The sequence below is a fragment of the Doryrhamphus excisus genome, linkage group LG6 (genome assembly GCF_037039965.1).
Source record: "Doryrhamphus excisus strain RoL-2023G ecotype Guam linkage group LG6, RoL_Dexc_Guam_v1.1, whole genome shotgun sequence".
NCBI classification, from domain to species: domain Eukaryota; kingdom Metazoa; phylum Chordata; class Actinopteri; order Syngnathiformes; family Syngnathidae; genus Doryrhamphus; species Doryrhamphus excisus.
The window spans coordinates 10,589,695-10,614,007 of NC_136362.1; the positions used below are offsets into that span (position 1 = coordinate 10,589,695).

General features: G+C 41.6%; 1 protein-coding gene across 1 annotated transcript; it reads right to left on the reverse strand.

Moving 5' to 3' along the window:
* Positions 1-1,851: 1,851 nt before the first annotated feature.
* Positions 1,852-24,178, reverse strand: sugt1 (SGT1 homolog, MIS12 kinetochore complex assembly cochaperone). Its single transcript, XM_078791396.1, has 13 exons — positions 24,090-24,178; positions 23,947-23,992; positions 22,656-22,746; positions 22,386-22,455; positions 20,731-20,801; positions 18,879-18,932; positions 17,744-17,775; positions 17,504-17,526; positions 17,252-17,348; positions 15,209-15,316; positions 4,988-5,078; positions 3,562-3,734; positions 1,852-3,109 (listed from the first exon to the last, which is right to left on the reverse strand). Exons 1-13 carry the CDS (start codon positions 24,101-24,103, stop codon positions 3,008-3,010), a joined length of 972 nt encoding a protein of 323 aa, XP_078647522.1. The 5' UTR covers positions 24,104-24,178; the 3' UTR covers positions 1,852-3,007.
* Positions 24,179-24,313: the final 135 nt, after the last annotated feature.

The window sequence follows — 24,313 nt, forward strand, 5'->3', positions numbered from 1 at the left end:
TGAATCACACTTGAACAAGCGCTGCAAAGCCACTTATTGATGCCGTGATATCTGGCTGAGCAATAATTCCCAGTTATCGTTTAAAACATCTAAATTACCTCATATTGTCAACTATACATTTTTATACATGTGCTGATAACAGGAAGTCATAAGGGCTTTAAAAGTGGGGGGTGAATTATGTCCTAAACCCCCTGATATTAACGTTGAATTGGATTGTTTTAAGTCTGTCAGTCATATTTTAATCCAGTAATTTGGCCTTCAAGAAATCATATAAAGCAAATCCAAAGTTTTCAAATTAATAATAATAAGAACTCTACTACGACCCTGTTTCCACCAATCGGCACAGTACAGTTCAGTTCGGCATGGTACTATATCATGTCTTTATTGTCAAGAGTTGCAAAGTGTTATATTTTATATATCACCACTAGCACACTGCCATTGGGGTACAAACTGCAGCGGTAGACAGAAAATCAATACTCCCAATGCAACAATTGGATGGGAAAGGAGCATTAATATCCCCTTCATGGACTGTTTGCAACAGTTATGCGGCTGCTTAGAGGGCGCTACATTTCCAACATGCTTCAAGCGTTATATACCACTTTCTTCCCGCTCTGTGAATGTAAGCCATGTAACACACATGCACTAATTGTTAATGATAATGATAGTGATTTGGCGAGGTTTAGCTACTACAATTAGCTATCGTTGAAGGTATAGCCTATTGTAACAATATGATGGCTGAAAATAGTTGGCCGCTTCTTTTGAGAATGACTGTGTGGACAGAAAGTCATTTTCTTCGGCCTGTTTTCTACAGATACTCTTCCCTCCTACATCCCCAAAACATCCATGTAAGGTAACTGACTCTATATTGTCCATGGGTGTGACAAGTTCATTCATTCATTCATTTTCTACCAATTAACCTAGCATGTTTTTAGAATGTGGGAGGAAATTGGGAGTACCCGGAAAAAAAAACACGCATGCACGGGGAGAACATGAATGGGGGTGGAATTGAATCCTGGTGTCCTAGCTGTGAGGTCTGCGCGCTAACCACTAGACCGCCGTGCAGCCGCAGTTTAATTTGTAATTGTGAAATATGTAGCCGGCGGCACGGCGGTCAAGTGGTTAGCTTGACAGCTAGGAGACCAGGGTGGAGTTTGCATGTTCTCCCCGTGCATGCGTGTTTTTTTTTTTTCCGGGTACGCCGGTTTCCTCCTGCTTTCCAAAAACATGCTAGGTTAATTAGCAACTCCAAATTGTCCATGGGAATGAATGTGAGTGTGAATGGTTGTTTGTCTATATGTGCCTTGTGATTGGCTGGCCACCAGTCCAGGGTGTACCCCGCCTCTTGCCCGAAGACCCCTCGCAACCTTTGTGTGGAAAAGCGGTCGAAAATGGATGAATGAAAAATGTAGCCATGTTTTTATTTATACACATATGCTAGCTTTCTGGTTGAAAAAAAATGCAAACAGTTGGGAGGTTTATCTTGAGAGTATTTAGTTCCAATTTGTTATATATTTGTAAATAAAGCAATGACGATGCGTATCAGGGGTAAACTTTGGGCTTTAATGTGAGACGTGTCAAGTAAATGTGGAAAGGGTTTAGGTTTCAACCTCCATTTGGGGATCTCTTTGTCGAGTTTGCATGTTATCCTCATGTGGGCGTAGGTTTTCTACAGATACTTTTCCCTCCTACATCCCCAAAACATCCATGTTTCCAGCCAATCCCAGCTGTCTTCGGAGCAAGAGGCGGGGTACACCCTGGACTGCCAATCACAGGGCACATATAGACAAACAACCATTCACACTCACATTCATACCTATGGACAATTTGGAGTCGCCAATTAACCTAGCATGTTTTTGGAATGTGGGAGGAAATTGGAGTACCCGGAAAAAACCCACGCATGCACGGGGAGAACATGTAAACTCCACACGAATATGAGCGAGGGTGGAATTGAATCCTGGTGTCCTAGCTGTGAGGTCTGCGCGCTAACCACTAAACCTCCGTGCAGCCGCAGTTTTAATTTGTAATTGTGAAAAATGTAGCCATGTTTTTGTTTAAGTTTAAACACATATGCTAGACAGTGGTACTTTGTATTTTTTCTGGTTGAAAAAATGTGCATACAGTTGGGAGGTTTATCTTGAGAGTATTTAGTTCCAATTTGTTATATTTTTGAAATAAAGCAATGACGATGTGAATCAGGGGTAAACTTTGGGCTTGGGCTTTAATGTGAGACGTTTCAAGTACATATGGAAAGGGTTTGGATTTCAACCGTGGCAGATACTCTTCCCTCCTACATCCCCAAAACATCCATATAAGGTTACTGACTCTATATTGTCCATGGGTGTGACGGGGGAGTTAAAATCCTGAATTGCTTGAGTGGCCATCAGTACAAGGTGTACCCCACTTCCATCCCTGGCATAGGGATCCAGCTCAACCATGACTCTAACGCAGCAGTTTGTGTGGGTTTGAGTCCTGACCACTGCCACAACACCCCCGTACCTCATTTTCAGGGGCTCAAAAGTATCATTAATAAATGGATATATAAACATAACATTTTCATTATTCATCGTTATTGGCCACTTCAAGCCATCCCCAAATCCCTGTTTTGTCTCCAATAAGTGAAGTTCTGAGTTCTGTTGGTTGGAAATGAAGCCATATTCACATGCCGTGCGAAATATACTATTTTTTTTTTATTTCAAATCCAGTGTGGTGGTGGCAAAAATCATAAAGTGCAAATACATGTGAACCTAACTATATGTAGCTACTGCAGCTATTACCAACCTACGCCTGCCGACCTACACTCTTCCAAACTGCATCATGGTGCGTTGAACTGAAATGAACTAAACTAGTTGGTGGAAACAGGTCAGAGAATGGGCTAAGGAGGAGGAGACTGAGGATTCTTTTTTTTTTTTTATATAAACGCTTGCTGAACTTCGAAGGGGGGTTGGCTGCGAACGGTGAGGTCAAACTGAGGCGAAAAAAAAAGGGGGGAGTTGTGGAGGGGTGGGATTCAGTACTTCCTCAACTCCACGTCATCCGGTGGGCTCGCGTCCACTTTTCTCTTGCCCACATCTTTCCAGTTGGTGCTCAGGACCGTACCATGTGACTCGGTCTGCACATGGAAAGAAAGCAAAGCCAGAAATCACTGCAGTGGAATGTGCTATTTCATTAGCAATCTCGTTATGCAACACCTTCTCTACTTCAAAACGCTTACAGCTTAGATTAGTTGACGACAGCAGTACTGGTTTTATTCATTAAAAAAAAAAAAAAAAAACACTTAGGGGGCTCAACCCGACTCAGAAGATCCACTAGGCAGGCAGTCAGCACTTCATGCTGATGAATTGACTCGTGGGAAAAGATGAAGACACAAACTTTTTCTTCCAAAAACTTCATATACAAGTAAAAGTATGTATGTATCCACCCAAAAAGTCAAACAACCAGCATCTCATCATTTCACAAGAATTTAGTACAAAACCTGAACAAAAAGTCAAGTACAGTAAATTAATGCCCACCGCTCAAAACTCTAAAGCACTCAAAAGTATGCAGGATCAGAGTCCTACTCACAAAAGACTTGTTCATGGCGCGCTTAATCTCGTCGGAACCATCAGAGTAGATCTGCTGGAAGAGCTTGTTGAGGGCCGCATCTCCCTCCAGCTTCTCATTTTTCTCCTCTTCGTTAATGTCCACCACCATTTTGTCCCATTTGCGGGTGTGGTGGGACGATGACGGGTACTCATCTGTTGGGAAGACACATTTGTTTACAATTGGTTCCAAACTGGACCATGATAAGTCAATTCAGTAATAAAAAACTTGAGGTTTTTATCATTATTAGAGCCCGGCAGACATGAAATAACACCCCTATAGTCACCTTGAGACTCCTATTCTTTGTTTGCAACACATTGTTGAGCTGTAACATGCAGGCTACGGGATCACTGCAGGGACGCAAGAGATGGCTGCCGCTAGCATAGGAAGCTACCGCGCTAACTAGTTAGCCTCTCCAATTGACTTACTCTAAACGTCACCTTCACAGTCCTATTATTCCTTATTACTTCACACAACATTGCGCAACTCTTATGTGCAGGCTACAGGATCACAGCAGTGACACACAAGATGGCTGCCGCTTTAAGCATAGGATGCAACTGAGCTAACAAGCAAGCTTCCAATTTATTTATTCAACCCTTCAAGAAAGGGTTTCAAAAAGTGGGGAAGAAGGACAACATAAAGCAAAAAAATCTACCACTTCCACACTTCTTTGGAGCAAAACACAAGAGTTTTTGTCCAAAAATCCCCAAATATTGGATGCCAAATTATATTTTTGAATATGTAAATATTTATGTGAGATGTCAGACAACCCATTTTGGGTTAAGAAACTTTTATTTCTGAGGCTTTTTTTAAATATCGTGTTTGTATGGAAGGGATCACGTCATCATTTAATTTCTGCATATCCTGAAAGCCTTGCAATAAAAGATGAAGGGGAAGGGTGATAAATGTAATCCAGACCCAGATTTGCATAAATAAATGCGTCAAACAAGCAGTCGACATATTGGGGCCAAGTGTGGACATACGGCGGCGTGATCTCATATTATTGGATGTCAAGGCTTCTGTTAAACAGCGACACAAGTAAACACGGAGTCTAAAGTTGAGCCGGTTGAATGCAATGGGATAGTTTGATTGCCTTTTTTTCTTTTTTTTTTTTTTAAAGCATGTTATTTCTATCTGCGTACATGCTTATATAAAATGACTAATCCTGTCAGCCGAACATGTGGGCTAAAATATTGAGTCACATTTAGCTGTCAGAACGCTCCCTTTATGTCCATATTTTTTTGCTGTCACGCTAATGAAAAGACTGTAGGAGAGCTGGACTGCCCGCTTTCATTTTCGTCCTCATAATGATTTTTTGCAAAAGAGAGAGGAATGAAGAGGAGGGGTTCAGGCAGGAGAAAGTGCGGGGAGTCATGGGAGGTGGCATCAATACAGAAACTGGACTGACTGGGATTGAAATGTTTGATGTTGGATTCCTGTCCCTCTCCTTCCAGATTCTCCCATCGGATGGCATCTGTCTTCTTCATCCTCATCTCCACCTGACAAGACAAACGGGGGGGGGAGGGAAAGAAAGGAGATAACAATGTGTAACAAAATGTTTTTCTTTGGTGCGTAGGGGGACAAAAATAACACTTCTATTAAAGTGACATCTTGAAGGTACAGGGACATGAGATCATTACTGAGGCCATGGAGTCTGTCTGTTCTCTGCTGTCGACTCGGGCTGGGTGTGTGTGCGTGTGTGCGTGCGTGAGTGCGTGAGAGAACGAGACATCGGGGATACACGGGGGGGCACAGCTCAATCTCGTACCTCACTGACAGACATACTGCACTAACGAGACGCCTGTCAGCCAGAGGGCCCGTGCGAGAGATGGAATGAGCAGAATGCGTATGTACAGTATGTGTGTATGTGTGTGTGTGTGTGTGTGTGTGTGTGTGTGTGTGTGTGTGGTGGGAGGAGGATGGAGCGGAATTTGGAGCATCTGATTCAAATCATTACACCAGGAAAACATCGTCGACGAGGAAAAACAATGCGGCTAACAGAGGGACGGGTCGTGCATTTTTTTTACGTTGAGTTGCATTGACAGGGCGCATACCAGCGAGACATGCAAAGCTGGAGCCTATTGTACTGGAGCCCACACCCACATCCCTGGCCCCACTACTGTGCTGCCACCACCCATTAATGATGCGTGTGTGTCTGATATGTGCGTCCGTGTGCATGTGAAAGGCAGTGCTGGTTATGTCGGTGCAATTAGGGGACATTTCTGCTCTGCTGGGCAATGCGATGCTTCATTTATGAGGTCCAGGATTGGAGAGGGAACCGGAGGTGGACAACGTCAGCGATAAGGAGAGCAGCAAGGGTGGAAAAAAAAAGACAAGACGCTAACCTTCGTGTCAAAAGCTGCTAAGATTTCTGCTGCCTAATTAATTACAGAACTGCCAACCTTGAAAGAATTTCATAAGTACAACCTCCTTGAAATGGCGGTGCTTTCAATTTCAGTGACACATACATAAACAAAAATCTGTGTATTATAGTTGTGAATAATATCAACATTTCAGCTTTTTCGTGTTACTATATGCCTTTTGTTGTAGTTATGGTTATTTTTACCTTTAAAAAAACGGGCAAAAAACATCCTAACTCACCTCATACGGTGCATGACTGGGGTTAGCATAGTTTAGCAGAGCGTACTAGTGTGGATAAGTGTGTGCAACTAAGGCTGTGTGTGTGTGTGTGTTTAGACCCTGTTGTGTTTTACATCTTGTTAATGTAAGCAAGCGTTTTAGGATGCCCCCCCATTGATATCGTGCAAGTTCGGAGTGTAATAAGGAACAAAGTCACGGCTGCAACAGGCAACCAGCTTGTTTCCCTAAACAGTGCTGTGCATTTTGTGATTTATACCATAAATATAGTCCTATCTTTATTTTATCTACATATTTACATTCCCTGACCATAAAGACATAACATGGAAGAGTTTGAATGACTTAAAGAATGTTAACAATGCTAACATTAACATGCTAATACCTAATAATAATAGTAAAACAAGTAAAGTAATGTTAGCATGCTAACTTTTGCATGCTTACATAATTGTACTGACACCTAGCATGATCGCGCTTGTTCATATTTATGAAAGCAAGCTCATTTTTGGGGGCTCACCTACAGTATGAAGGGCTGTAGGAAAAAAACAAAACAGAAATGGAATGATCCGGATTTATGATTATGTTTATATTTGCAATGGTATGCTAGGTTCTCCAAGATTAATACTACTAACGTTGCCATGTTGAAGCGACATCGTCTAGAGACATCTTTCAAGAGAAGACGACTCATAACCAAAGTGGAGCAGAATTGCTTTGCATCACCATGTTTTTCTATTGGTTTACATGATATTAGCACAACAATAAACAGCTAACGGTGTCAAGAGAGCATTTTTGACACAGCTCTTTAATTGAATCACATCACAGTTTGCCTTTCTGGTAAGCAAAAAGCGCTATTCTCTCTCGATCAAATCAGTTTACTTAAAAGTGGGAACTTTTGAGAACTTTTGACATGATGCAGCTAGGGATCATTATTATTTTGCACTAAATGCTACTCATTGAGCCGCACGGTAGTCGAGTGGCTAGCGCGCAGACCTCACAGCAAGGAGACCAGGGTTCCATTCCACCCTCGGCCATCTCTGGGTGGAGTTTGCATGTTCTCCGGGTACTCCGGTTTCCTCCCACATTCCAAAAACATGCTAGGTTAATTGGCCACTCCAAATTGTCCATTAGGTATGAATGTGAGTGTGCCCTGTGATTGGCTGGCCACCAGTCCAGGGTGTACCCCGCCTCTCGCCCGAAGACAGCTGGGATAGGCTCCAGCACACCCCACCCGCAACCCTCATGAGGAAAAGCGGTAGAAAATGAATGAATGAATGCTACTCATTGACACTTTTGCATGCTAACAAAATTTTTGTTATTTAAGAATAAAATGTGCTTTTAGTGGCTCTTCGGATCAACTAATAAAAGGTCAATTCGGAAAACATGCTGCGTCTATGGTGCTTACTGTGGCAGCCCTCATTTGTGTGCATGTGTGTGTGTGTGTGTATGCTCCTGGGCCATACAAGATTAATCTGCTGCCACATCTGCGTTTCCTGGCTTTTAACGACATGGCAGGCCGGGCGCTGCGTGCGTTTCCGTGTGTGTGACAGGCAAAGCGACGACCCATAAAGGGATGTGACAGCAGAGCCACATGGAGGGCCACCACCCTCAGGACCTCGGGGGCCACACACACACACACACACACATACATACATACAGGCAACCGTGGAGAAACACACATGCTATTTACAGAGGGGCACTGGGGTCTCGTGTCACTTGTCGACTGCCCCCCCCTCCTAAGCATCTTGTCTCTTTTTCATAACCCTGAGAATTTCCAAACTGCCTCGGCTGCGATGACACAAATGAAATAAATCTAAACATTTTTGGACACTGACAGGCATGAAAATTAAAGGGGGTGGGGGGATGCTACATTAGCCATTTGCAGAGGGGAAAGATTAGGTCAAAATAAATGCAGAATCAAAGCCGTGTCGGAAGTGTGTGTTTGTATGTGCACGCATATATATCAGCCGTCTGTTCTGATCAAACACACTGGTGTGTAATTGGCTCCCCGTTGTCTCGGTGACCCCTGCGGTTGGAATGTCTGTCGTGGTTGAGGACAGGAAGAGGTCACACTGACGATAATGCGCTACCGCCGACACACACTTTTGTGTAAATGGCACAAGTGTGTCGAAAAATTCCTGTTTGGCCTCTGTTTTCTTATTTTAATGTGTGTTTGTATGTGCACAAACACACATACACACACACACATCCGGCTTAGCCTCCCTCTGTTAAGTTGTCTTTAAAGACGGCGAAGAGATGAAGTGTAAATACTGTGCACTGTGTAGACACATTGGTTGGATTCAACAGTGATATATTTTTTTTTTAAACGCTCATTAGGGATGGAGAAACTTGATTTGCTGATGCTGTTCATTCTTGGCTTGAGGAAAAACAAAACGGCTCAAGTAAAGTGAAATGAAAAGCTTTGAGAAAGTGGCACAGTTGGCGTGGCTCGCTCACATTGTCACGGAAGTATGCAGACATCACATATTCACTTAGCAGGGAGACTTTAAGTCAGGGCTCGACAATAACGATGTACCGATGGCCCGGGGCAAGTTAAAACGAAAAATTCGGGCAAGTAAATCCAATCAGTGATATTCCCGTCGGGGCAAGTGCACTTTGGCATGTCATACTGCCAAGAGTTTTTTTTTTTTTTTAAAGCGGTTCTTGTTGGGTGTTGGTAAAACACGGACTGCGTAATTTCGGTGGTAATTTGCAAACCAATCCTTGCAAATCTTGAAATGGACCAATCAGAATTGTTTATTTAGACCGCGGTCCGCAGTCCACAATCCGTGTTTTACCCACATCCGTTCTTTTTTTGCAATCAACCAATCAGCGATCGTTTGACTATGAAAACATGGTCTAATTCTTCAACAACTTGTGAAGGAAAACAGCAAAGAAGTGATGAAGTAAGTGGCTAAATATTTTATTAGCGGTAGCAAATCAAATGATGGCACAGATGAGTGAATCACATTGCTGTGACAATTTGAAGTGGTCGCAATGAAACACCACCGATTAGATCCATTATCACATACTACAGTGTTAATTGTCCCTGTACCCTAAAAACCGCCCATGAATGATACGGAAAAGGCCGAAATGATACTGTGTCAATGCCCAGGGCAGTGATACTGATAAAATATAGAGTTTAACCATGTCCTGTATCAGCCCCCGTAGCTGTCCACTCAGAGCGCGCTGCTCTGGTATCGTGCCCGTGAAACAACCAATCAGAGAACAGCGCACGAGAGTTTGTTTTGCTGCCGTCTGTGCTCTGTCAACATGTCAGCGGTTGACACTCCCGGCGAAAGACAAATAGGGAAAATGGCAAACAGAATATTAGAAATTGAACGTTTTATCACCATTAATGAGGAGGACACTCTTGAAATGATCGAAAAAAACTAAAAATGCAAATACAAGTCGGAAAACCAAGGGCGACTGCAACTGCAAGAACGAACGAACACTGGTAGAAAGTATTCCCCCTGCCTGAGTTAGACAAATACGTGTCTGTGTTTATTGTAACGTCGTTGCCGACGCTATGGAAAAGACACGACTGTGATCGCTAACAAGCTTTTATTACACAACAATAAAGGCTACTGTCGGCCGTAACCACGCCGTTGCAACCACCGCCAGCAACGCAACAGTGCTTCCTCAACACGACACGCCCCTACCCCTGGTGCATTCACAGTCACGCGGAACAGTCAGACACTCAAGAGCACAACATGTCAACATGAACACGTCATGGTCGCTACATTATTTTATCAATCAGAAAAGAACATGGGGATGAATACGAGCCTGATTCTCTCAAATCAAAATTCCAATTGATAACCTCTAAATACCAAGTGCTGATTTTGCACAAGCTACAAACTCTAGCGCTTCCATTTCTCTGTGTATTTTTCTCACCTTTGCTTCACAAATTATTGTTTGACCATTGAGCATTTTTTTTCCGGATTAAAAACACTTTACTAGTGCACAAATGTGTCTATTCAATAATGTTTCATTGTGGTGCACAACTTATAAATATCACTGCTTACTACGACTACCATGTGTAAGGTAGTATGGCATGCCATGTTAACATACATCTCCACAATTTTTTCAGTCATTCCTCCAAATACAATGCATCAGTACTATTATCTGACGAATTATCAGCATATATTGATGCCAAATATATTAAACACTGATAAATGATAATTCATTTAATATCAGCCTGGGCTTATAGCAAAGTGCCTAGAAGTCTATTGACAATCCAGATTTCCATGCAACGTCATGATCTATGTAGGAAAACAACCACAGGAAATGATAATCATTTCATCTTTATTTGAGATTCATCATGCGATGCCACAAAAATGAGATGATATCATTATGGCAGTCTTTTAATTTTACATGGGGTAAGTAGTTCTCGCCTTAAGAATTCCCCATGGGCAAGTAATTTTTGTTTTTAATGTAGAGTCCTGCTTTAAGTCATCTAGGAATGGCTGCTATTAGCGATGAGGGCCTGTGTGTCTATGTGCCATGTGTACCCAAGGAGCCCAGTGGACCAGCAAACAGTCAAGGCTTTGTGGGTGAGCTAACCTTGAGGTGTGTGTGTGTGTGTGTGTGTGTTATAGGGTGTGTGAGAGCAGGTGATGTGTACGTGTCCATGTGGGAGACAGACAGACAATCGGGAGACAAAGATGGATATAAAAAAGAAAAAAAGGGTGAGTGTAGACATACAAGGGGAAGCTGTGGTGTCTTTGAAACTGGGCCCGTGTTTAAGTTGCAGCACACGTGCACCTCTGGTATGCAGTGTCCGCTGTTGCCATGGAAAAGTCAGAGTTTTTTTTTTTTTTTTTTCTGCGCAACTTCGCCTCTCAGCTCAGCACTCTGCAGCCAGTAGAGACGATGGGCAGAAATGTTCTTTCTAACTAATTTCTTCACTCGGAATTCTAAATCGTTTGTGCAACCTCTGTGATAAAAGTGCTGCTCTTCCACGTTCTCTCCATTCCTTTCACTGAAGCACAAATATCACTGACTCCAAGAGCCAGCCGTGCCTGTTCCGCGTGAATGTTGGCCTCCGCCAAGGCTGCCCTTTGTCACTGATTCTGTTCATGAATTTTTATGGACAGAATTTCCAGGCACAGTCAAAGCGTTTGAAGGCCGCTGATGTTAATGTTAAAATCTTGTCTCTCACAGACAAAAATCTCCATGTTCTTATATACCAGAATCTACGCTAGTTTAATTTGTGCCGCAATCAATGTAAGTAATTTGCAGATACCTCCTGACTCAAACCTGTCACTAGCCATGTATACATGGACCCAAATATTCCAATTCCATTCGGGTTATTTGCTCAAACAGAAAGAATGTAACCTTTGTATACACCTCATTCCAGAATGTTCTTTCTAACTAATTTCTTCACTCGGAATTCAAAATCGTTTGTGCAACCTCTGTGATAAAGTGCTGCTCTTCCACGTTCTCTCCATTCCTTCACTGAAGCACACATTTTTATGGACAGAATTTCCAGGCACAGTCAAAGCGTTTGAAGGCCGCTGATGTTAATGTTAAAATCTTGTCTCTCACGGACACAAATCTCCATGTTCTTATAAACCAGAATTTACGCTAGTTTACTTTGTTTGTGCCGCAATGTTGGTGTAATTTGCAGATACCTCCTGACTCAAACCTGTCACTAGCCACGTATACATGGACCCAAATATTCCAATTCCATTCGGTTTATTTGCTCAAATGGAAAATAATGTAACCTTTGTATACACCTCATTCCGAAAGAAAAGTGCCAATCCGAATGAATATATAATCGGATTCACAGCGGTGGAATATTCCTTTCCCCAATCCGATTGAGGTATCTTGTACCCGCTCAAACGGAAAGTTGTTAGACTGTGTTCTTCTTCTTCTGTTGTTTATTGGCGGTTGGCAAGCAGCTTTCGTGTGCATTAGCGCCATCTGTGGAACAGAATCTAAACCCTTCTATACGCCATTCACAAGTCCAGTTTTATTAAAAAAGAAAATACATATCTATATGTCCCGAGCTTAATTATAAAATATTAGCAAGATTGAACTTGTGATGTGACGTAACACGCAGCTCGAGATATTCTTCGATTTAAAAAAATGGAGGCGAGCAATCGGCACCGGACTGCTGCGGAAAGTTTGTTTTTGATTCAAAGTAATTTCAAGACTGGACGAACGAAAAACTGGCAATACGGAGTTATTCCGACAAGTAAAGGAAAAACTCGAAGTCGGTATCACGTGATGTTGGTGTTTACGCTTTACTGCGCATGCCCCATTGACAATTCTGGTTGATTATAACGGCGCATGTAGACACGCGATTGGAATATTCCTTTCCATGTATACCACTGCTTTCGGAAAGGTCATTCGGAAAGATGAAAAACTACTGACAGAGCATCTCTGGTACAAGGCACCCTTCAAGAATTAGGTCTGGGCTCAGAGTGGGTGATTCCAAAATTAGGACTTACCACATTACAGTGGCTTCTCCATGATTTGGATGCACGGTCATGCTGACAGATTAAACTCTACTCCCTACTTATCCACTCTTGTGCAAATATTTTGTGTGCCTAATCGATGTGCAAAGACACCTTTGTGTTGAACCAATCAATTGTTTATAGGCTTTCAATACAGCACTTTTTTTTTAAAACAAAACTAAGATTGAAAAGCTGTCGGCAAATGATACCAATAAGAAACACCACAACCTAAAACTTTAGTACTTTAGTACTCAAAACACAACCTGACAGCGGACACGACTTTAAATCTGCAGAGAGTCATTAGGCCAAACTGTAATACCCACTAATTAGTTTATGGGTTTCAAAAAGTGCCCTTTCTACTCATTAGGCCTCTAATCACTTCAAAAGTGCTGAGGTATTTGAAGGGAATGTAGCCTGAATGAATGCGAGCAGGACTGAGGATTTGAGTATATACGGGTGAATCTCTGACCTTACTGTGCACAGCCAGAGAGGATTTTCTCATTTCTTCAGCAGCTTCAGAGAGCTTTACCTGCATTAAGGATCTGCGGACAGTGAAAGCCCAGTTTTACACCATTTTAAAAGGAAGAGATTATGATCGACTTAGCTGTTCAAGTAACTATTACAATTTAAAAATGTAACTCAAAGGCAACATAACATACTGCCAAGGTGTGTGTAGTTATTTTCCACTAAAATTGAAATATATCAATTATGATTACTCTGTATAGTTCCATGATCTCAATGAAGAATTAGGGATGCTCCGATTGACCGGCCGTTTTTTATGAAAAAAAGCACATGATGGACATATGACTTTCAAAGCTGATCACAAAAAACGATCATGATATCGCTTATCCTCAAGAGGGTCGCGGGGGTGCTGGAGTCTATCCCAGGTATCTTCGGGCGAGAGGCGGGGTACACCTACTATATATTTTTATAAGGAGGTGACATTATGATAACACAAACTACCAGTCAAAAGTTTGGAGACACTTCATGTTATTGTATGTACAAACGTTTGACTCCCATTCATTCATTTTCACAAGGGTTGTGAGGGTGCTGGAGCCTATCCCAGCTGTTCACCCTGGACTGGTGGCCAGCCAATCACAGGGCACATATAAACAACCATTCACACTCACATTCATACCTATGGACAATTTAGAGTCGCCAATTAACCTAGCATGTTTTTGGAATGTGGGAGGAAACCGGAGTACCCGGAGAAAACCCACGCATGCACGGGGAGAACATGCAAACTCCACACAGAGATGGCCAAGGGTGGAATTGAACTCGGGTCTCCTAGCTGTGAGGCCTGCACGCTAACCACTCAAATTCAGTTTAAAGTAAAACTTGATGTTTTTGTTGACATAGTCTTGTTGTCAGTATTTCCTTGTCCTCCTAGTGTCACGGGGTATGCTGGAGCCTATCCCAGCTGACTTCGGGCGAGCTGCAGGGTCAATTGCGGGGAACATATAGATAAGAAACTCACATTCATACATACGGACAATTAACCTAAAATATGTTTTTGGAATGTGGGAGGAAACCCATGCATGCACGGGGAGAACATGCAAATTCCACACAGAGATGGCTGATGGTGGAATTGAACTCGGGTCTCCTAGCAGTGAGGCCTGCGCCCTAACCGCTAGTCCGCCGTGCAGCCGCTAAGTCAACACAGTATGTCTTTTTTTAGTCCCACAAGGGGAAATTCCAGGTTTACAGTAGCAAAATGAAGGTAATACAAATCCAAAAATATATACACTACTTACAGCTGTGTACATGTCGATCAAGCCACAGGCTTATTGCACGGTTATGTGAGTTAGTGACGCTGGTGGAGCTTGGTTCCTTTTTTCTTGGGTGTCATGAAGTGATGTGAATAAGGTGACACTTCATAGTAACGCTTCAGAGAAAACTGGCTGTGTTTTTTTTTCTGAATGCAATCAGAATGTTTGGAATTCTGCTGGAATAATATTTAGAATGAAGACCATTAAATCTGTCTTTACAATAGGTATGATACATGTACTAACCAACACCTGATTATTGTTTGTGTTACCTTAAATGCCAAGACTATGTACAAAGTGGTACGATACAAACAGACTCTCAATTAACTTAGTTAGTGTGATCATGTTAACCACTTGACAATCAGTAAGTGCAGACACACGGATCAGGGGTAAGAATACTGTAAATAAACTCTGCTTCATCCCATTCCTTTTCAGGCATGTTGAATCAAACAAGTGTTCCTCGTTGTAATTTTAGACATATTCCAAATAAACTCAACCATAAACATTGTCATCACCTTGGTTTAAGGGTGTGAGACAAAATCAAGCTGGTTTCTTTAACACCAAGCAATAACAGCATGTGCCTTTTAAGTGCATATTGGGCAATTGAACACAATTGACACTTTGACAGTTTGTTTCTGCCTCATGAACTTGTCTTCTGTTGCAGTAAACTGTCAAAACATTTCAAATATCTCAAAGCCTTATGACTCGCTCAGAAACAAGCAACACTGTCCATTTTAACATAATTTTCTTCAGAAAGGAGTCTTGTTTTGAAATGCAGACCAAAAAGCACAGGTCAGAGAAACAGCATACCTTAGTGGTGAGGATCCTGAAGGTGCTCTGCTGTGGGATGATGGGATGCAAAAGGTGGAGGTTGAGGTCGTAGTTATCCCCAGATGAGAGCCTTATTGAGGCTGAGAGCTGGAGAAACAGCATCCATGTCAGGTCAGTCATTTACATAAATACAGTAAACAAGCAGTTAAAACGGGCTGCACGGCGGATGAGTGGCTAGTGCGCAGACCTCACAGCTAGGAGACCAGGGTTCAGATTCCACCCTCGGCCATCTCTGTGTGGAGTTTGCATGTTCTCCCCGTGCATGCGTGGGTTTTCTCCGGGTACTTCGGTTTCCTCCCACATTCCAAAAACATGCTAGGTTAATTATCGACTCCAAATTGTCCATAGGTGTGAATGTGAGTGTGAATGGTTGTTTGTCTATATGTGCCCTGTGATTGGCTGGCCACCAGTTTGTATCAGGTACACCTTTTGGGTGTTAAGTTGCTATGTGATGAATTTAGTGATGTTGGTAGTAACGGCATCATAACTGTCACTGTACACTTATATATTTGCACATTTGCCACCTAGACCTCACAACTAGGAGACCAGGGTTCAGATTCCACCCTCGGCCATCTCTTTGTGGAGTTTGCATGTTCTCCCCGTGCATGCGTGGGTTTTCTCCGGGTACTCCAGTTTCCTCCCACATTCCAAAAACATGCTAGGTTAATTGCCGACCACAAATTGTCCATAGGTATGAATGTGAGTGTGAATGGTTGTTTGTCTATATGTGCCCTGTGATTGGCTGGCGACCAGTCCAGGGTGTATCCCGCCTCTCACCCAAAGACAGCTGGGATAGGCTCCAGCACCCCTGTGACCCTCATGAGGAAAAGCGGTAGAAGATGAATTAATGAAGCAGTTAAAACAAATACAAAAATATTTCATTTATATTGGATCAGTTCAGTACTTTTAATTCTACATATAATTAAGTATTAATTTCAGATTCAGGATATTGTTGACTCCAAATCAAAGCGCTAAAGACTTTAGAGGCCGAAGATGTCAGGATGTCCGCAAGAATAAGTATCTGATCTGGCTAGTGTGACAGCCAGAATTCTGCTGCTGTCCCCTGCAGCTGCAGAGTGATTAGAGACGATGGAGGGTCAGACAGCTCCTAACGGCCTGTCACTCATTGAAAGCGGATGGGTGGCTTGTTAGCTTACAGGGGCATGGCCTCGGCTTTGGCCCAAATCCCTACACATTTATCACACGATTAAAGTTGCCCCGATATGGAACATTACTAGAAATGCTACACAGGATGAAATCACAACAAAGCATCCGTGTTTCATTTGGACCTGAATTAACAAAGTCTTATGAGAGTTGCTTGCTTGTGTTGTTGCCAATCAGAGCCTTAATATTCATTGTAGTGATGAATGCCTGTGCTGTCTGAAGATATACAGCTGCAGCACGCTCATCCACCAGGGAAAAAATAAATGCAACTCTTGCCTTTCATGGTTAATTTCCTTTGTAAATAGTGACCCAATAAAAACATGTGAACGTATCTTGTGTTTCGCACCACAGAGGGAGCTTTGGTGTATAATACAGATAAGTGATTTAGAGAGAGTAAACTACTTCTTTTGAAATGAGGGTAAACTTCGTTTATTCCATGGAGGAAAGACAAAGCTGCTCCCTGGGGTGCCCTGCAGTTAGCCCTGAGAGAGCGGGGAAGAGAAGTGGGGAGAGAAAATAACAGAGAAAAGAAAGACTGTTGTCCCCGAGGGGGGGCCACAAGGGCTGATCCAGTTGTACCTTCTATCTTCAGACAATTAGGAGGTTGGAGAATGTGCAGAGGCTAAATTGCTCTTAGATCTGTACTTTGGGGCAACGCTAACAAGGCACCACTGGAGGCATAGTAGGGTCTGTGGGGAGTGTGTGTGTGTGGATGTGGGTTTGTGAGAATGTGTAGTTTTGTAGGAGACCCATCTAATGGAAGCCCTGGAGGAAAGACCCAAGAGAGAACCCAGACCTGTCTCATACGTACACGCACAAAGCCCGAATTATTTCATTGCAAATAGTGCAAGTTAATACCTGTTGTTCCGTGAAGTTCACACGCACACCGTCCTTCGGAACATTTTTTGCCATAATCGTGACAATGACTTGAGATTCTGTTTGGTACCAGTCGTACCTGTAGGAGAACACCAATTAGCTGTCTGACTAACTCAAGAAAGATATTAAAAAAAATGCCAATAAACTTAATTAGCAACAATAGTAATGACAGCTATATTACACACTCAAAATGACTTAATCACTTTGTGATGGTAACAATATTGATGTACTTACTTGACAAGCGGCCCTGCTGGCTTCTGTTGCATAATGCAGCACCAAAGGCGACATGATGTATAAAGAAGACAACAACATTGTGATAAGCGGGCGACATTAAGGAACAAAACAAGGGCTGAAGAAAATAACAACACAACAAAAAAAGGGCTTTGTGAGGCTACTGCACACAAGGCAGGTGCTCTTTATTAAAGCGGAGGGCAACAACGCCCCCAAATGGCCATGCGGGGGAAAAAAACTCACCGTGTCCACGCTGCTGTTCTGCTGCGTCTTTTCTGCAGGACAAAAGAACAATGATGTAGTAACGTGGCATGTGTTTGTGACTTAAAACATTTAGAGTTTGACCTTTTCTGCAGTGTTTTTTTTTCTCAGCAAAAAAAAAAAAATGTACAAGACAAGACAAATGAGCAACAGCACTGGTATTTTCCACCAGTTTGTATTCTGGTCTGTTCCACGCCCAATGAACACCCTGTGAGCTGCAACGAGCACGATCCCAATTTACCAGCATGCTATCATACATTATTCACAGACGTCAACATACAGAGAGCATGGAGAGTGGAGATGAGATGATAGGAGGCGTGTGATGTTGTCTTAATCAGGTCATGGAGAGGGGATAAGACGGGGGGGGGGGGGGTCTTGGGGGGGTGTCTTACAGGGCTTATGAAGGGGTTCAGTCTAATCGGGGCTCTCTAGCTGATGAATCACACCCCTCCCGGGAGCATGCGCGCTTGAAGGCGTTAAGCATGTTTGTCAAAACTCTTGTTTACCCGAGACGGTCCAGACATCGCCAGCAAACACACACACACACACACACACACACACACACTACAGCCCGCCCAGACATGCTATACATCTTTTTTCATTGAGCCAAGCAGCTCTGGCTCAACATTTGATCATAGTAATCACTGAGATTTATGGATGTGTGCATGCTCATTTGTCTGATAAAACATGGAATGGTCAGCTCCCTGTTGGTGCCATTTAGAGCTCCAAGTATGAATTAATGGCTGGACAAGTCTGATGGAGCAATCTAACGGATATTTACCAGGGCTGTCAAATGATTACAATTTGCTAGCAGATTAATCACATTTTAGAAATTAACTAATTATGATTAATCATTTGCAACTACAAGTTGGTGGACTCAATCTGTACTAAAAACATGGATGGTTTTCTGCAGACGTGACACCTAGGTCACTTCCTTCGATTGTTTGTTATTAACATTAATGCTCAATAACCACAAAATTTCAACATAATTAAATAAATTTGATACCTCAGTTATTTTTGACATGCCCAATTCATACCCAAAAAGACGTGAAGTGAAACTACAAACTCCGTTCTAAATAATGCTTTGACTTTCTTAAGAGACAGAGATTATACTCACCACCCAACATTTCCTCACATCGCTTGATCCAAATTTCAAATGCTTTTTCAGAAACTGTCAGAATCACAAAACACAAAAGAGGCTCTGAGTTTTTTTTTTTTTTTTTATGAACCTATCCCCTAGAGAAATCTGTGAAGGCAGCAGAGGGCATCTGAAGTGGTAAAACTAAATGTCAGAACAATAAGAGCCCTTCAGAAAAACACTGCGGTGGATCTTTAATGACATGTGACCTATTTTTTTTTATTTAACTCATTCAATTGATTCAAAGTCCTCAAATGATAGATCCAAAGTTGATATAAAGCTAAATATACTATCTAACACACACACAAAAAATGTTGTCAAATGTGAAAGCTGTACATTTGCTGACTCAGCAAACTGCAATTTATTTGTATGATACAAGACTTGAGACATTTTATGTTTTTATGACATACTGATGGTGTTACTGAGTGTGCTGAAGCTACCATTACATAACGCTCATTTCAGCAACCATTTTATGAAGGAACAATACTACAGATGCAAGAATATTGAAACAGTGCCCACACAATGCATTCACACATTGGTGTTCTCGAGTTGGGACACTATAGACAGATTCCAACTAGGAAATCCTGTAATCATCTTTCTGATGTGTGTGCACGTGGGTGGTTTATTTGTGAATAGTGACAGAACTTTGATACAATAGGAACTCTGTTACAATAGGATTGTAATTTAGTTACCACATGCTGCTGGGGGAATGTTTTAACAGAGACACATAACAGATAATGAGCCGGGCCAGTGTGAATAATGGCTGTACCTGCCTTATGCGATTAGTCAACACTACAAGCTTCTGATTAATGGACTAAAAAAAAAAACAACCATTAGTTGCAGCCTTAGTAACTAGGGTTTGTATAAAATGATGAAATGCATTTTTGTATTTTATCAACATAAGTAGCTTGCGTGCTTGGCCTTGGAATAAATAGAATGACATAACACGCAGTACAGTGGAATGGGGTTTTAAAATGCCATTGGAACATCTCTGCTTGCGTGGATTTTCTCCAGTTACTACTACTTTTTTTAAAAACCATCCACGGCACATAACCATGCATAGGCTAGTTTGTGTCTCTAAATTGCCCGTGGATGTGACAGAGTGTGAATGGTTGTTTGTCTATACATGTATCTTTGTTTACAAATTCTGCCAGGTTCTCAGTTTCTTCTGTCTCTCTGGCAGCTCGGGTGTAATTCCCCCGTCACCAATCGTAAGGTGTGAAGCATCCACCAGCCATGTGATGTCATCACAGAAGAGGATTCCAATAAGCACAGCTCTGGTGAAGTCCATGCCCAAGAGTTTCAAAATATTGACACTTTGGGTACAAAGTGGCTATTGAGTGTTGAGTTATTTTACGAGGACAATAAATTCATATTGCTTTCCAGGACTGCCTAGGTTATGTCCAGGTTTAATTTCTATAGTGTTTTCCTCCGAGACGATACAACATGGTTGCTGAAATGTAAAACCGTAAAGTGAAATGTCACTCAGTAGAGCACGGACCTCCACCAAACAATAATTGTGGCTGACATGTGTGTGTTTCCATGGAGACTTAAGACAGGGGGTGCCATTCCTTTGATGGCACACTGACTCAAACTGGAATAATAAATACTTGTATTAGCCTCTTTATCAAAATACCAGCATGTAATGGATTCTCCCTTTTCAACAATGTTCGGTGGATGTTGTTTGATGAATGTTTGTGTAATCCAGCTAATTGTGTCAGTCCTAAGACCTTTGAAGGATACTGTGTACATCATAAACCTGCAGGGAACAATGGCTAAGACAAAAGAAGGTGTGCATGGTGGTGTGATGGCCAGGAGAGGCTGAACTCACCATCCAGTTGGTGTCCTTGAGTGAAGGCTGCATGGGCTGACTCATATTGGCTCAGGTGGTACTCTGCAACTCTGTAGGTGGAACAAGCATGACAACAAAAGGATGGTAACATTATATTGATTAAAAACTGCCCAAACGTTCCAGGAGAGTCAATACTTCACAGGGCAAAATGCAAAATACTGCAAAGGCTTTGTTTTAGATGGCTGAATGATGAACAAAGTTGATGAAATTAAGAGCTTTGCATGCCCACACAAGTGGCAATGAGAACTGCGTGGGGTAGCCAACCACGATGTACCCGGCTGGGCATCTATTGTGCCTATTGTTTACAATAATGTAGCCGAGCCCTTCATCTGTAAATCTATTGAAGAAAGATAGTATCTGAAGTTCTGTTACACACTGAGTATGGCATATACACAGTTGAGTTTTGAGTTCTAAATATTTCATTGCAGCAGGAGCTTGCCCTGTGGGCAACAGAGCACTTCAGGGGATGCGTAAGATGAGGTGGCACTGGTGAGTAGACTGTGATCCGTGCATTCGTCACAACTTTTCGGTACCCACCGGTAAGCAAACAGGGATCAAATGTTAGGATGTTTAAAATATAAATACCTAAATGAAATGTATTGAATGCTATTACAAATATTTTAAAATGAGGGCTGAATGATTTGAAATGATTACCAAAATATCAAAAAAAACCTTTTAACTCTGCGGCTAATTTATTTTTAAATCCTGTGCCACTCGGGCATCAGTGAAGAAACAGTTCCTCTTTCTTTGGCAGGAGATAATCACGAGCTGTGCACTCAGAACGAGCTTGTCAACCCACTCGTAATCTCAGGAGGTCATTACTCAAAACAGTCTGACTCACAGTGTCATATTACAAAGAACACTAAACTCATCATACAACAGCTTAACACTCAAAAGGAATATACCTAAGAAATATACAAACAAGTACCTATACAAGTTTAAAATGAATGAAAAACAACTAGTTATTGTGTCCAAGCAAGCATTCATTAGTGCCTGCAATGCTGTCAGCCTACCTCTGGGCTCCTCCGGGTCCCCCTAGTGGTCAGCATTGCAGCACCATCCATCCAATTTCTATGCCGCTTGTCCTCCAATGAACTGCTTTGCTCACAGGCAATGCATTATGGAAAATCTTAACTCGTTTATTTATTAGGTATACCTTTTGAGTGTTCAGTTGCTGTGTGATGGATTTAGTGTTGAGTGATTTAATGGCAGCCTGAGTCACACTGTTATAATGAGTAATCCTGCAATTTCCAATGGGTTGACAAGCTCGTCATGAGTTTTTTCATAGCTCATGATTTGTTCTTGTCAAATAAAGAGCTGCCTGGTCTTCACAAAGACTGGGAACTCCTATTCCGTGTGGTAGTGGTATGTTTTTTTGCTTCTTATTTTGTCCTTTTTTCCCCATTTCCCCTTAAGTTTACAATTAATAAATGGAAAGCTAACTAGATGGCTCAGTAGCTTGCTATATTTAAACAGCAGCCTGTGCATAAGAGGTGCACAGATAGCAGTATTGAGTCCTACTTGATGTAAATTCACTTATCATGGTTGGGTCGAAAACCAATGAACCACGATAAGGGATGACTGTATATTAAAATATGTCTTCATTATCACACCACTGCGCCTGTAGTACATACCCAGTTCGCATGAAAGCGAGGGAAAGGCCTGGACTTAGCTGCTGGGCTTTCTTGGCGTCTTCAACAGCGCCTGCAAAAAAGAATATTTGGTATTTCAGTTCTCCGTCATTAAGTAACTGAAGGCCTGACCAAATTATATGTTGGGAAATGCTCTAACCTAACAATTCTACACAACAATACAACAAATGACATGTATTTAGGGGCAATGGTTCCAAATATGCTGAAGTAAAGTTTCAAAACAAATGAGAGGCTTGAAACATGCAAACTTACAGGTGTAGTTTTTGAGTAGAATGTAGGCATAGGCACGCTGGCACAACCACTCAGCATTGTCAGAGTCTCCTTGTAAGGCCTCGTTCAGTCCCTTGAAAGAGAAATGATTCACTTTACCGGTGCTTATATAAATGAGTTAATTCATTAATGCTGGATGAGTTCAATTGACTTGATTTATTAATGCTTTATTGAAATTTTATTAAAGCTAAAAGGTTCATCAGTGACACACATCTGTGCGTGATTAACGTGACTGGAACCAGGAGAACAAGACAAGACATGATTTTGAATTAATTTTGAGACAAGTACAATGAAAAAATACGACTGGACAGACACACTTTTTTTAATCGAGTCACAAAACAATGCAGGTGCATTTTGAAATGTTTATTGTCCCAAAAATTGACACTAAACAATATTATTATAATATAAATATCATAGCTACACATAATAAAGTAATACTCCAGCAATATTATATTTTTCTTTCTAGAAAAATGCTGCATTGGTGTTTGTGACATGTATTTTATAATACATCATTAAATAACAGCCATTTTGGAGGCGAGAGACGAAAGAGAAAAAAAAAGACACACATTTTTTGATAACCTGCAATTACTGTCATCTCAAGTTTCATTGTTTAGTGCCTCTTACCAACGCCTGTCCATGGAACATTAGATATATTGTAACATGTACCAATCCAAATATATGTAGGTCATTATGAATACGGTTACATTTATAAGACCATTGTCATTGTTGAATTAATTGTTGAGTTAATTGTGTATAAAGTCCCCATAGACTGGCAATGCAAACTAATGACAGCACAAAGCATAGTTAGCAATTCAAGTCATTCTTTTAACCACCCACAATATTTGTGGCCATTTGTTTTAGACTATATTATTTAAACTTACTATACATCGGATGAGAAAGACATGCACCATGTTTATGTTTGAAGCACAAGTTACCATGGCGATGTGTGCCACTTTAAGGCAAACTATTTACGGATATTATACAATCTAAACCTCAGAATTACTCTCGTATTTGTTAAGTTTGTTGCTATAAACCTAACCATAAACTAATATCGGTATCACGAGTTTAAAAGGCCCTTGCTAACTTGGCTAGCTTAGTGACATCCAAGCCATTGCTAACGTTAGCCTCCGTGCAACCACGTTCATATTTATTCATATACCGAAGGTGAATTATCAAGACTTATACACTACCACAACCACGTATATCTAAAATACTTCACACAAATGTTTGGTATTACATTTAGAACTAATTAAAATGACTAGTCAATGTTTACCTCGAGAGCTTTCTGTGGGTCTTCGTCAATGAGGCTGTCAGGGAAACTATTAAAAGCAGAAAACGATACCGGCAATTAAACAACTGAAACGGAGCACGTATGTTACATTTATTTCGACAGAAATTGTGTTTTAATAGACTTGCCGTTCAGTCGCCATTGCTGTGCTGTCTATGTTGTTGGCCAGGCGGAATCTTTTGCGAGCAGGACCGCCAGTGAGACTGTACTTCCGGTGAAGTTGCTAGAAGCCGGAAATTGTTTTTTTTTTTTAGCCTCGCAATAATAACGGAAGACATATTGCCAACATTAACATAAATCGGAAAACGGCCAAGTTCTTATTGTATTTACTCAGCCATTTCAGGTATTTATC